This window comes from Aptenodytes patagonicus, chromosome 1, assembly GCF_965638725.1.
Source record: "Aptenodytes patagonicus chromosome 1, bAptPat1.pri.cur, whole genome shotgun sequence".
Classification (NCBI taxonomy): domain Eukaryota; kingdom Metazoa; phylum Chordata; class Aves; order Sphenisciformes; family Spheniscidae; genus Aptenodytes; species Aptenodytes patagonicus.
Genome location: NC_134949.1, coordinates 90,996,961 through 91,011,318, shown reverse-complemented (window position 1 = coordinate 91,011,318; position 14,358 = coordinate 90,996,961). Strand labels below are relative to the sequence as shown.

General features: G+C 48.7%; 1 protein-coding gene across 1 annotated transcript in view; it reads right to left on the bottom strand.

Moving 5' to 3' along the window:
• Window positions 1–1,397: 1,397 nt before the first annotated feature.
• The window catches only part of CASQ2 (calsequestrin 2), a 34,958-nt gene continuing 21,997 nt past the window's right edge, over window positions 1,398–14,358 (bottom strand). The window contains exons 7-11 of the mRNA XM_076348703.1: window positions 11,131–11,176; window positions 8,637–8,691; window positions 7,851–7,951; window positions 7,418–7,492; window positions 1,398–3,596 (exon numbers count right to left, since the gene is read on the bottom strand). Coding sequence (XP_076204818.1) covers window positions 3,402–3,596; window positions 7,418–7,492; window positions 7,851–7,951; window positions 8,637–8,691; window positions 11,131–11,176 — 472 coding nt within the window. The 3' untranslated portion in view covers window positions 1,398–3,401. The remainder of the gene's footprint in view (window positions 3,597–7,417; window positions 7,493–7,850; window positions 7,952–8,636; window positions 8,692–11,130; window positions 11,177–14,358) is intronic.

The following is a 14,358-nucleotide window of genomic DNA, read 5'->3' as shown; positions in this document are numbered from 1 at the left end:
ACCTCCACATGCTGGTATCTTACCTGTCCCTGCAAGGAAGACACTCAAATTCAAGCTGCCATCTTCTTCACAAGGGGTATTACCTCATTCAGTGGTTCAGTCACTATGAACTTAGGGCAGACGAGGCCTCGTGGGTGAATGGGAGAGGCTTTGCTGCCTGGTCGTCTTCATTGCTGCAATCCTTCCTCTGCTGCATTGTTTTCTTAACTTTTTATGCGTTTATCCCATAAGCTGAAGATAAAAAGTTCACATTCATGGGCAAAGAGAGCCATGAAAACTGTAATGGGGGGCTGAGGGAAGAGGGAAAGGGTGGCCCCATCAAGGACTGTGCTGGCACCATGAAGGAGTGGCAGCCATAGGATTAGCCCTTTCTCTCGTAACTCAAGGGAAACTCTCCATAAACTACTGCCACCAGCCCCAGTATGAGCTCAGCCTCGCTGGTCTCTGTGTAAGCCTAAGCACCACTACATTAATTATTTTCTTCCCCCAGAGCTCTGTTGCTCGATGCACCAAAATGTGTACGTGCCTGTGAAACACCTGTGCACTTGAACACATCCGTAGTGCTGTTTGCAGGGTCTGCCTGCTCTGCCTGTGTAAGCTGTGCCTCTCGGAGTGTCTAGAGAGGGGCACATCAGAATAGATGGGCATCCACAGCAGGAGGGGAGTTACATGGAGAGTACCCAGGCAATCAGGATGTCCGGAGACAGTGCTAGTTGGGAAAGGCAGTAGAGCAACTTTTCATTTACTCTTCATGTTTATAGAAAGTCATGGCACTTTGCGGTGACTGATCTGGAGCTGCAGGGCCTGTGCAGGCTGTTGCCTTATGCAGGGTGAAACTGTGCGTGTTTTACTCCTGGGAATAGCCCCGAGGTAAACAAATACTTTGCTGAGGTGAGTAACATAAGCAGCGTTTGTCCCTTAATCACAGACTAGGAGACTACTAAACTGGTAGTTTTGCCTGTTCTCGCTCCTTACCAATGTGCATCAATGAGACCTTGAGTCCTGCTTCCTCCCTCTCCCTCTGAGCCGGGGTCCTCCAGCAAACCTCTCGAGAAAACAGCTGAAAGGAAAGAGCAGATGGAGGGTGCTGGGCACCCCTCCAGCCAGGAGAGAGGGGTGGGTGAAGGAGAGGAGGGGATCTCCGGGCTGAGAGCACTCTGCATTTCGAGCCTTCTGAAAGTCTCCACCAGGTCCTCTGGGATGGGGCTGAGTTGTTCTTAACCCCAGTGTGACCAGGCGGATGGTCTCTGCAAACTCACTTGGTTCAAGTCTTCCAGGCAGTGCTTATCCATCATAAAGAAGCAAGAAAGGGCAAGTATATAAAAGACAATAGTTGACCTAGGGGCTTCGCTGTCCTGTCTATTCGTCTAATAAGAATAGACCTGTGCCTGAAAAGCACAGGTTGAGTGTTTGATGTTTAATGAGGAGCTAACGTGGCCTACAGTCATATACCATATAAGCACACAGTATTCATTCATATGCATAGAGATATATAGATATCCAGCTGCATATTGTTCATGCTGGCACTTTCCACCAAGGGGATATGGCACACGTAGGAATATATCAGTACTTCAGCTTTTTTATACCAGTAGTTTCAAATTTCTATTTCAGCTAATGTAGAGAGAGTCAAAGAGACTGATCAACAGGCAGGAAAAAAAAATCTATAAAATCTTGCTTTGCAGTTCATCTGATAAAGGAAATATATAGTGTGTAAACCTTGTTTCTCATCAGGCTGATTTGCATTCATTTAATGAGCTCCGATTCTCCTGTCCCTCACACTGTTATTTCTCCTAACATCACTTACCTCTGACATAAGCCAGTACAAGAAAGGTCAGAACAATGATTTTCCTCTGTAGCAAGAGAGGACGTGTTACCTATGCTAACAAGTCTGAACGACTGGAGAACATATTTATAAATGTATTTATAAAGATAAAACTATCTCCAAGCTCTCCATTCATTGCACTATTGTCAAACCTAATAAGCTAAGACAATTGAAATCTGCTGGCATGGGAAAGCAGGGAGACCTAACACTGTTGCAGTGACCTGCACATGGATGGTGCTGCACTCGCCGGGACTGAGTTGCTGACCCTTTGCTTTGTGAGTGACCCCCTTGACTGTGAACTGGTGCCCTGAGCAACTTCTCAGTCTGCAGTCAAAAGAGGCTTCTCGCGGGCTACCATGGGACATCCGAGTCTCTAAGCAGGGAGTAACTGTGCAATTGAGTACTTAAAAGCCAAACAGCTTGAATCCTTTCACTGCTCATTGCCCAACTCTCATTATCCAGCATCTAATATAGTTGGACAGATGTGTTCCCTCCCAACATCTTGGTCATGGGAAAAGATGCTATGTAGGTTTTGGATTAAAAGTCAGCTAAAGCTGGAAGGTCATGGGCTTCAGGGTGGGCCCCTATGAATGTTTCCACTGGCAGGAGTGTGCTGTCTCTCTCATGTGCACCACCTTCAATCCCGCTGGGGTTCACCTGAAAGGCAAGGTAGGCCCAGCCCAGACCTGGCTGCAGATGTTTGGAACTGGCCCGGGGTCTGCTTTGGTGTTTCTTTGGGGTTAAGACCAACAGTTTGGCTCAGTGCCGTGATCTTCAGCCTCGAGAGTTTGGGCTCAGACCTGGATCAGCCTTTCCAGCAGTTCAGGAACTCGCAAGCTTTGATGTCCCATATCAGACCACCTGCACTTACCCTATCTTTGGCCTGAGCTTTCAAGAAGAAAGAGGTTCAGACAGGGACCATGGTGTTTGGTTTTGCATTGTGCTGCCAGACAAGAATATCCTGTCATTATATGGAATCACTGAAAACTTAAACAGCATCCCTAAAACCTTCCTCCCCTCCCAAAGCCTTTTGCTGCTCGTAGCGTGTTAATGAGTAGCTATAGACTCCCGCAGCAGAACTTGCAGGATTGAGTGGTCTTGGCAGAGTAGCTGCAAAGGGCATTGTGTTTAATAAAAGGACTAAACTTTACAGTGGCCTTCCCTATGTCTTGAAGTGAGATTTGGTCTTTGGATGTTAAGTGCTGGGCCGATGAGCATGGAGAATACAAATTGGCTCCCTGTGTCCCTCTGGCAGCGAGCAGGCAGGCACTTTCCTCCTGCCCTGGGGCACTGGGGGCAGATTCCCTGCAGATTCCTATTGTCCTTACTAAGGAGGCATGATTTACAGCGGTGCTGGGTGCCTGCAGGTGCCGCCTGCCCCAGGGGCAGTCCCAGTGGCTCAGCACCGCTGAGAATCAGGCCGGGGGGTCCCTGCAAGGGCAGGGGCAGGGGGAGCGGGGCAGGGGGGAAAGAGGAGCAGCGGTGCTTGCTGACGCTCAAACACAGGTCTTCCGATGGAGGGACCTGCTGCGGGGGGAGGCCTCTCAGCCCCCACAAGTCAAACTGCACAGAGTCACAATTAGTCGTCATCGTCGTCATCATCATCGTCATCGTCATCATCATCGTCGTCATCATCGTCGTCATCATCATCGTCGTCATCATCATCATCTTCGGTATTTATCTTCCCAGAAAGCACGTCCTCTATCCAGTCCTCCAGCTCCTCGGCCGAGGGCAGGTCATCGTCATCTCTGATGTCCATCCAGACGCTGTCAGCCTGCGGGGACAGGTGATGGTGGATTAGCCACCCTCAAGACACAGGGAAGAGATCAGGTTTGCTGCTGTTGTGGGGGTAAGGGTTGGACCACAGGTGGGATGCAGGGGTGGTGGTGGCATTAGCTCCCTCTCTGCCACAGCCTGTGGGTAGGCTCAGCCACAGTGTCTCTCTGCCCACACGTTGGGATTACCACTTCCCCCTGAAGTGCTGTTGCTTCTGACTAGGGGCAGTGGGACTGGGCAATGGGTTTACATGAGTGTGTGGTACTGTTTGCCCTGGGTTAGATGTGTGCCCGCTGCCCGTTCCTCTCCTGCAGTGCCTACACCTGTGAGCAAGAGCATCGTCCACCTGATGCATTGTCCTCACCCCATCTGGCCAGTTCTGTAGACTCCAAGTCTACATAAAGAGAGCATAAAGAGACCTATGCCAGCTCCCCCACATCGCCCCAGTTCACAGGACATCACAGCGTTTCCCTCTCTCCTTCCAGAGCCCTTCTGGCACCTCTTCCTTTAGGAAACCCTGCTCTCAGCACCCCTTCTCCCCAGCCTCTTTTACCATCACCTTTGCCTCAGGATGTTGCTCTGGACTCTCCACATGTGATAGCGGTTGCTCCTCTTGGAAGAGCCTTTCCTCAGATCATCTCAACCATACTCCAGCTGAAGAATGGTGAAAAACACGAATGCCCTGGACTACAGGTGCCCCCTGCTTTTTCTCTCCAGCTGTCTGCATTAATTCCACAAACTGGAGGGAATGGGACGATTCAGTAAGAAGATGCTGTCTAAAATGCAGTAAGAAGATGTTGCCTAAATTGCAGCTATTAGCCAGGGACAGGAAGCATAACTTACATGGTCTCTGAGACATGGAAATGAAAGGTTTTATCCCTGCTTTGCTATAGGTTCCTTGGGTAAATGCCTGGGTAAGCTCCTTTCCCTTCACTGTCTCCCCTCCATAAAATAGGATCAGCCTCCTATTCGCAGAGGTGCTGTGAGGTTATCTCGGTCAGCATTTGATGTTGCAGAAGCAAGTGCTTTTCATATGTTAGAAGATAACTACCGGCTTTTGCAAATGTGCCCCACTTCTTTCCCTGTCTGTGGTACCTAATTCTCTTTGTTGTATGGCTTGCTAGAAAGTCAGACCAATTTCTGCTCAGGGAAACTGTTTCTGCCTTACAATATTTTCCTCTTAAAACACTAAAACTGTAATAAAAAAGAGCCATGGAGAGGCATGCAGCTTTTGCTTCATGTAAATGATCTTGTTCCTGACCTCAGGACTGTTCGTGCAGCAAAAAGTGACATCTTTAAATAAGGGGAACAGGAGTGGGCCCATTGCACCTAGAAAAGATGCTGTGCACATAAAGCAGCAATATTTTGTAGCACATCATGGTCCTAGTCCTGAGCCACTACGATGTGACAGGCCAGTGGGGGCCACTGGGAGCTCTGGTGTTTGTATTGGCAGGTTTTTAGAGAAGCAATGGGGTCACAGGTGTTATGTCCACCGAAGCCAACAGCAGTGTTTATTTTTACTCCGTTGTGTAAGCCCCACTTTGTACCTGTGTAACTTGGCTGAGTGCAGTGATGTAACACTGAAATAACGAAATGAGCTCAGTGTTTGTTTTAGATGTCACCCGCCAACCTAGAACTTTCTTAAATCTCTCTCTTGAGGAACAGAAAACAGACTTAAGAGGAATGAAATAAAACCTGCAAATACTATAATCAACAACCTGAAACATTTACTTTATCAAAGCTAGATAATGCATGATTTTTTACACGTCTCTGAGTGACTGTTGGATAATAAGGCATATGTTCCTGCCTAGTACTGCTTTCTGTATGATTCTCTTGCCACTGATAATCCTACTTCCATGAATTTTCATTGATAGGTGTTTAATGTAGCTTTGATATAACTTAAACACGGCCAGCTGCAGTAAATATAATGAAGAGAGATACTGGGGGCTAGTAATAAGGGCAAAAGACTGGAAGACTTGGGCTCTATTTCTGGCTTGTCTGTTAATTTCTCTCATGATTTTAGGTGACAGATGCTATTTTGGCCCTCTTTCCTTTTGTCTCTCCTTTAACAATTCTGCTAACAAGCCTTAACTCACTGGGTCCCCACTCTTTAGGTGTCTGTCCCATGGTCTGGCAGATGCTGCTCTATTACAGGTAAAGTATTGCTCACATCCAGCCAGCGCCGCATCTGCTCCGTAAGTCCCAGGCCAGCCTGTGTGCTTCCCTCTCATTCCCCTCAATGGGATGGGCAAGATCCAGGGCCTCCTCTTTCTTCATAACACCATCGCTTTGCCTTCCCTACCACTTCTCCCATCTTATGGTCCTGCAGCATTTGTTATAACAGGAGGCACAATTGTCTAGTACTCCCTCGCTGTCCCTCTTTTTCTGGGGAGGTACAGGAGAGAGGATGTGGGGGCCGTGAGCAAGGTCAGTGGTGGAGCCAGGACCAGCACCCAGCCCCGGACAGTTGTCCCAACTCTAAGTCCCTCTCTGCTCTCTTCTAATGAAACATCAGGTTCCCATACAGCTGAAATTTCAAACATGAAGTCAAGCACCAAATTACAAACACTTCTGCAGTGGAGAGATTCTGCTTCCAGAGACACTTACATACCCACACAGGTTCATTTTAAAGAGATTAAAACACCCAGCACTTAACCGTCAAAAATAAACTAAGGTAATAAGCGAGCCAGGCTGGAGCGCGCCATGTTACGTGCTCTCTGATCATCTGGACTGTTATTGTCAGAAAGAGGAAAAATGGTTTCTCTCCATAGCCGTGTCAGGGCTGTGATGCACATTACATTGTACTCAGCAGCTGTCCCCAGATCTCTGCTGGTGGGGGCCAGATGGGTCCCTCTCCCACCTGCCTTAAAAGCTCACAGTGGGTGGGCAACTTGACATCGGTCCCATGGCTTGCTGGCTTGAAGGCAACTGTGGTGAAAACAGTAGCTGCTAGAAAGCTGGCCCAACAGCACAGCTGTGGATGCTGTGGGTACCACCACCACCACCGCAGCCGTGCCAAAGCAGCACCTGCCTGTGCAGCTCTCCCTCTGCAGCGCTGCCAGCTGCGGGACAGCGTGGAAAGCCTTCACTGCCACCGGGCATGGGGCGGACACCTCTCCTCTTCCCACCCAAATCCCTCCAGCACCACCTGCATGGCAGTGGCTGAGGAGGAGGAGGGCCTGGATGAACCCCAGTATACCTTCTTCACCCCAGCAGGATCCCTCTGTTACCAGGTTATGTTGTACTCTTATTAAGGCTGTGTATTTATTTGTTTTTTTCCAAGCTGTGCAGTTTCTCCTTGTCTTCTGTTGGGGACCATCTTTCCCTCCTACACTCAAGCTGGGCGATTCTGCTTCTGCTGCAAAAACACTCTCCTTTTTCTCCTCTTCTCCTCCCCTAGGCACAGCACCCCCCTACACACACGCTTTTCCCCCACAAGCCCACCCAGGTTCAGTCAGAGCAGGGCGCAATGGTGCATGCTGTGGGTTGGGGTGGAAATGTGAGACCCTGAAAACAAAACCAGGCAAAGCCCTGAAGCTCAGACCATAGGGGCTGGTCCTGTCCTCAGCAAACGTGGCTTGTGTGCGACTCGGCAGCAGAAGGATGCTCAGACTGAAGCCCTGAGGCCTTATGTTGGAGGTCTTATGAACCCAGCTGCATGTGGGAATGGTGAGGTCTTTACACTTTTTCCCAGAGAAAAAGCCTGGTCTACTTCCACTTAACAGCAGAAATCCCACTGATTCCAGTGGACCTCAGATCCCGTCCTTTCTAGCACCCTAATCTTGGGATCGCTGGATTTTCTGGGCATATGCTACTCACGTCTGTGACGTTCACCACCCCGATCTGTGGTCTGAACAGGTCAATCTTGAAGGTCTTCTCCCAGTAAGTGATCAGCTGCAGGAGAGAGAAACAAAGCTCAGACAGGGCATTTGCAATACCCCATTGCATTAATTCAGCCGGCTGGGCTGTGGCACGGGGAGCGTGCATCGGTGAGTGCACGGGAGAGAAGAGAGGCTGAACGCACGCTTGGGCCGCTGCACATGGCAAAGGAAAGTGCAGGCTCTGGGGATGTTCCCAAGATGCCACCTTCGTGGGAGGCAGACCTGAACGAGCAGCTCTCAGGGATCAGCCATGTTCCCATTTCCCATCCTGTATATCCTGTGCATGTGCTGGGGCAATTCCTGCGCTCGTGCACACACCCACCCCCATCCATGAATTAAACCAAGAAAGACAAGGAGACCCTGCCACTCACCAGAGGAAAGTCGTCGGGGTCAATCCAGACAATGCTCAGGTCGGGATTATCGGTGTTGTCCCTGGCAACCTGCTTCAGGATTTCCAGGAACTCAAAACCATCTGAAATGACACATGAACCGCTGCAGCCCTTTCCTGCAAACGCACAGGCACTTCTCGCTTGCAGGGTTTTCAACTTCCCTCACCCCTCTATGCACACAGGAGTTGTTTATAGTTCTCATTAAAATGCTGTCTCCTGGCTCTTTCTGCTGATAATAAGGCTTTTAATTTCAAGCATCCTCCCCTGGTATTGAAATTAGTTACACATGAATTAAGCCTCGTAATCCTTCCGTGGAGCGGAACAATGTCACTATTTTCTTGTGGCGAGGGAGGAACTGAGCCCCGGAGAAGCTGAAGCTTTTCGGCACGCTGATGGCGCTGAGAAGCACCAGTGCCACGGCTTTTCAGGAGCTGATGCCCACAGGTATCCCGCATGCACTTCGCACACCCAGCCCTCAGCACTTTCCCGGAGACACACAGCAAGATGGACACAGAGTTAGGGAGCAGATCCTGACGCTGGGGTGGAGGGGATGACTTTTTTTTTCCATCCATCCATCCATTTATATCCAGAATTTGAATCCTGGCTAGCATACCCGCTAGCATAAACACCTGGAAGCATCCCGGCTCCCCATCCCGGCAGGCTGGGGCTCCCCATTGGGGCATGGGGCTCCACAATGCAAACAAAGCACATGAAACTACACCGTCTTGAGTGACGGAGAGTCACGCAAGGAGGAAACTGGCCTCCTACCTGGGTCGTCTTCTTCGGCAAAGGCCACAATGTGGATTCCCTCCATGTCATCCTCCTGGAAAAAACAAAACTATTACTGATGGGTCAGGGAGGGAGGACAGAGTCCGGGCGGTTGCTGGGGATGAGAAGCGGTGGGATGCCTTCAAATGAACAGGATGATTGCAAAGGGAGGCTTGACTGGAGCCCCACTGAGACACCAGAAATGGGAGCTGAGGTGAGGCCGAGTCGTGGAGGTATTAGGCGCTGAAGCAGGTAGTTTGGGTAGCGTTGCTGAAACCCTTCAGCTAAAAATGAGGTGGGCACCATGATGGCAAAACCTTGCCTGCAGAGAAGGCCACGGGCTCTCTAGCATGGGAATATGGGCTCACCCTCCATGCCTGAGGCCACCTACCCTCATAAATTTGCAGCTGCCAGGGGATGGTTTGCGGGGAAACAAATATCTGCCACCATGCTCAGACCCCAAACATGCTCCTTTGGGGCCAGCAAAGGAGGTTTCCTCACAACATGAGAGGCGAGGTGGCTCACTTGGACACCTTTCAGGAGGTGAAGGGTCTCTGCTTTAGGTGAGGGTCTCCATGAGCAGCAAGGGGAATTGAGTGGGAGGCTCATTTCGGGGCTCCAATGAGTGGAGGACAGAAATGACAGCCTGGTGGACTGCTTTTCTCCATGAGACACGTGAGTAATGGGTAATCATATTGGCAAAGGCCAATGGATCTGCTGGCCAGTTCATCATCCGCCTGCTATGAATGTCATCTCTGAATTATCTCACGGATAGGCTTCGCCTTCCTCACCCGCTGCCGGTCCCGGTTTCCATTTCAATTGGTTTTAATGCGAGAAAAAATTCCCATCTAAATGCTAATTTCTTTTCCCTTCTGAGCCCAGAGGTGACAAAGCCACCATCAAAAACTGAAAGGAAAAAAAACCTGAAAGATTAAGTGGAAAACATTATCTTTAAAAACAATAGCAGATGCTGGGCCTTTGCTGGCGTCTTCAGGGAATATGTTTTCACCAGGCATTCTAGGCAGATTTACTTGGGATTCAGACCACTTACAGCTGGCAAAATCTGCACTGTTGCTTTTTCTCCATATTTGCCCACAGCATTGTCAGACAGCAAAATAAAAAAAAATAAATATATGTGATATATAATTATATATATAGCTATATAATACAGCTATATTCTGACCTCCAAGGCAGCAAACAAAACTGGAGTAACTCCAGTGAAGGCATTGGGGATGTTCTGAACTTGTAGCGAGATCGGAATCCAGCCCATTGTCACCTGTAGGTACGAGTCCCTTGATTATAGCAGAGGCAAGCTCTGCGTTCCCAGGCTGCTGGTAAAGCAAACATCCCAAGGCTGACAATTCACGCTTTTCCTGAGGCTATGTTAGAATATATTCAGTATAAAAGCAAAACCACTGTATGTGAAATTTGGGTCCCACTGAAGCCCCATGAAAACCTTTGAGGGACTTCAGTGGCTCTAGGAAGCTATCTTCTATACAGAATCTGTATTTCAAAATAAAATGAAAAGCTATCATGCCTAAGTGACTCATAACTCCTGATTCAGTTTTATTACCTCTTGCCTTGTTGTATTAAAGACTCCCAAGGTTTTTGGTGCTTCGGAGTCCTGCAGCGTTTCATGTTACACAGCCAAGCAAGGAGACAACTGAATGCTGTTATAAATATGCCGAGCTTTCTGGAGGAATGACTGCATCTTCCTTAGCATCTGTAAAGCACCTGTTCAGCTTTGTTTTTCAGCATTCAGCTGGCACTTGAAGGTCCCTGAGTGGCTATTAACATCATACACATTCACAGTGAAGGGATAATTTGTTATACACGATTTTTCTTCCCCTTTTCCCCCACACTTGCAGGCCAGGAGAGTCCTCTGCCTGTGATTGGTGCCAAACTGCTGGTTAGTTCTTCACAATCGCTGACTTGCACCTTGCTCACACCGTGAGAAGTGAAATCAATACATGATTTGCTCCATAATCTATATAATTAACTGAACTGCCTGCCCTTGCTTGCATTTTGAATTGTACATCTGCTCTGGTACAATTTCCATGAGTCATCCATTCGGTACAACCTCTGTAGCTCGCCCAGCGGGCAGGCCACTGAAGTCAACCCACCACCAGCACTGATGCCCGTTAGATAAGATAGAGCATCCTTGGGAAGGATGCTCTCCATAGCTATATCATGGCCACTACAGAGGCTCAAGACCCACCTGGCACACTTGGTTAGCTTCCCCTGTTCTCTCTGTGGAGCAAACAGGACCCAGCTCAGCTGTCCTCCACTGTTGAGCAAAGCATTTGAGCACACCATTTGAACTCAGGCACTGGGCATCATAGCCAAGGCTTTCCCGTCTTCCCAGAGGAGGGAAAGTGGCTTTGCAAGGAAGGGAAGATAATGTTTTGCCCAGCCAGAGGCTAGAGCTTTTGAGCAGTGGTTTCTTGTTGGAAACTAGCAGGGGACGCAAGGCTTCCCACCCGCGCGTGCTTACCCACGTCTCAAACATGTCCTCTGGACGCAGTTTCCTCAAGGTGGCCCTAAAAGGAAGACAGAAATGCTCTTTGAGGACATGTCCAGCACCATCACACATGACGCTGCCAGCATCATGGAAAAGGTCACTGTGGCATGTTTGGTTGGTGGCTGGAGTCAGCACCGTCAGCCACCACATTTTGAATGCAAGCATGGGGGCACAGTAGGTCAACTTATGCTTTTATTTATGGTGATAAAACCCTGTCCTTGCCCCCACTGGAGTCACTGCAGATGCTATTTGTGCTTGGGAACATGAGATGCCTCTCTGTGCTGGGGTATGCTGTTGAATCGGTCCTACACATGGCAGATTGTTCTGTCCGTGCTGAGAGCACGAGGTGACCCATTCACTTGTGTATTGCAGTCCTTGGGACATTCCTACAGGGCTTTGTTCCCTTTTTCTTCTGGTTTTACCCCAGCATAATTCCACCATAAAAATCCTTTCAAACTCTGCTGAAGCAAAGAAGACAGAATAACCTCTGTCAAGAATTTTAGATCATAATAACCGCAGGCGAGAAAATTTAAACCATAAGACTGGCCAAAGCAAATTTTTTTGAGAAGTAGTTCATAAAGGACAAAAAAAAAAAAAAGATAGTAAATGTTTTCAGACACGTCCATAGCAGGAAGCCTGTCAGAGAGCCTGGCAGGCTGCGAGGTGACTGGGGTGTTAAAGGGGCACCCAAGGAACACAAGGCCATAGCAGACAAGCACAAGTAATCCTTTGCATCTCTGCTCACTCTGGCATCGGGTGTTCAGGGAGGTTCCCCCAGCAGAGCAGGTCTCCATGGCAGACCAGCCCCAGCAGCTGTTGCAAAGAGAAGTGTCGGTCGATGAGGTCCTGGAAGAAATTGGCAAAGGGAGTAGCAGCATGTTGCCAGGACCAGGTGGCATCAATGAGATGTGTAACCTGTCGCTTCGGTTTGCCTCGCTACCAGAGCAGTGGAAACAAGGAGCATTTTTTAGAGGTTCCTAAAGGACCTGAGGAGCCACAGATCTGGAAGAATGATTTCCTTATAGGCACTATGCTACCAGAAAAAGTAGAGTTAACAAACATTTGAAGGAATATAACGTGATAGGATAAGAGATGCACAGCCTTTAAGAGGAAAATCAGGGCCGTGGATCTGCTGGAATCCCCAGAGCAAGTCAACAAGTGGGCAAAGGTCAATGTAGTGAACTGCCTTCAGAGGACGATTGGACAAGGTCTCAGAGAAACTAAGCTGCAGTTAGATCAGAGGAGAGCTCCTCCTGTGGATTAGTGACGTTGGAAGATGAAGGGTGGAGATGAATAGTCAGTTTTCACGACAGAGGGAATTAACCAATTAAGATTCATAGCATATGCTTTAACATGATCATATGCATAACATATTCTCACATAATCTGAAAAAGACGGGAAATAGGAATATGGCAGCATTTCCTTATCATATCCAATTCTTCAGATGACCAACGCAGGCCTGACTATGAGGAGATACAGAGGGATCTCCTGAGACTTGAGTGTCTGCATGATAGACGTAGGAAGTAATGCACTTGCAGAAAAACAACCCTGATTATACAGGTGCAACAATGGTTCTAAATTAGTTATAATTAATTATTGCCTCTCAGGAAAGGGGCCCAGGTGTCACAAATTGAGAAAGCATCAGCTCCAAAGGCAAAAGGCAAAAATAAGGTTAGAAACAGTTGGAAAAACACATCATACCGTTGTAGCAATGGACAACTACACTATGCACCTCCACAGTGAATGTATTTGTGGTTCTAGTCATCCCATCACAGAAATTATATGGGACAACTGAAAAAGGGATATGGAAACATGGCAGTGGTGAACAAAGGTATGGAATAACCTCTGTTTGGGGGAGATTAACTAGATGAGAACTCTTTATCTTGTAAAAGAGGTCAACAAAGAGGATATTGGCAGGGGGTCTAAAAAATCGGGAGTGGTAAAAAAAAAAAGAAACAGGGAATGGTTAGTCATTGTTCCTCATAACGCAAGAGCTAGTAGGCACACAGTGAAATTATTAGGTAGCAGGTATAAACTGAACAAATAGGAATGCTCTTTTGATGCAATGCATAATTCAGCCACTGAACTCATTACAATTGGATACTTCCAGCATCAAAATAGAAATGAGGTAAAAAATTACTATAGAAATTGAAGAAATAGCCACTAAGCACAAGATCAGGAATACAATTTTTGACCCAGCAAGTCTCCTCATTGCTGATTGTCAGAAACTGGAGGTTATATCAGGTGAATGCATATTATGTACTTGTACCTGGCTTTCAAGATGCTTTCCCTAGCTGTTCTCTGGGGGGCAGCTCTTGGAGAACGGAAACTCAGTGGGAAGGATTTGATCACACCCACGTGTACCAATTGTTGTGGAGTTACTCAGCATTTACTCTGGTTACTCCCCAATGATGGAGGAGCAAGGTAAGTGGGGTTTAGGTGAATAAGAGGGAGCAGAATTCAGCCCCCACATCACTACACCACAATTACAGAGAACGGGGGGGGGGGGGGTGTCCACCCCCAGCATTTTGCATGTGAAACAGGCATAAATCCAGAGGCCTCTTGCTGCAGGCAGAGAAACTACCACGTAATTTGTATTTGTGCAACTGAGAGCAAAATCTGGGCTGAGACCTTGGAGTCACGGCACCCAGCCACCATCCCCAGCTGGACACCTATTGACCTTGGATGAATCAGCCCACTGTGCTGAACACCGGCTTCCTGACCTGCTCAGGAGAGGTAGAGAACTTTCCCACCACTGCCTGCAGCTGCCCAGGGAAGCATCAGCCAGGAGGCTACGTACGGGCTCCTTCTGGGCACCCGCTTCAGCTCCTGTCTTGAGGCTGCAGTGAGAGCTCAGCCAGTCCCAATTTCCACGCAGGCCTGGAGGAAGAGGTGATGAAGCCTGCCTGGGCAGTGCAGCGGGGAGCCCTTTTTGGAAGGGCTGTTTAAAGCATGCCAAAGAGCCTGGGCACTGCTGAGCACTGGGAGCTTTCCCCAGTGATGTGACGGGACTCCTTCTGCAGGATGGAGAGGTGGCAGAGGGGCTTTGCACCTCAGCGGAGGGGTAGCCTGTGCCTGCCAGCTGGGGTGAAGTGAGAAAGTCTGCTGCGTGAGGGGGAGGAGGCAAGTGGTCCTCTACACCTTCCTGCAGAGCAGAAGATCCTGCCAAGTTGTCTACAGGGAACCAGCACGTGGCAGCTG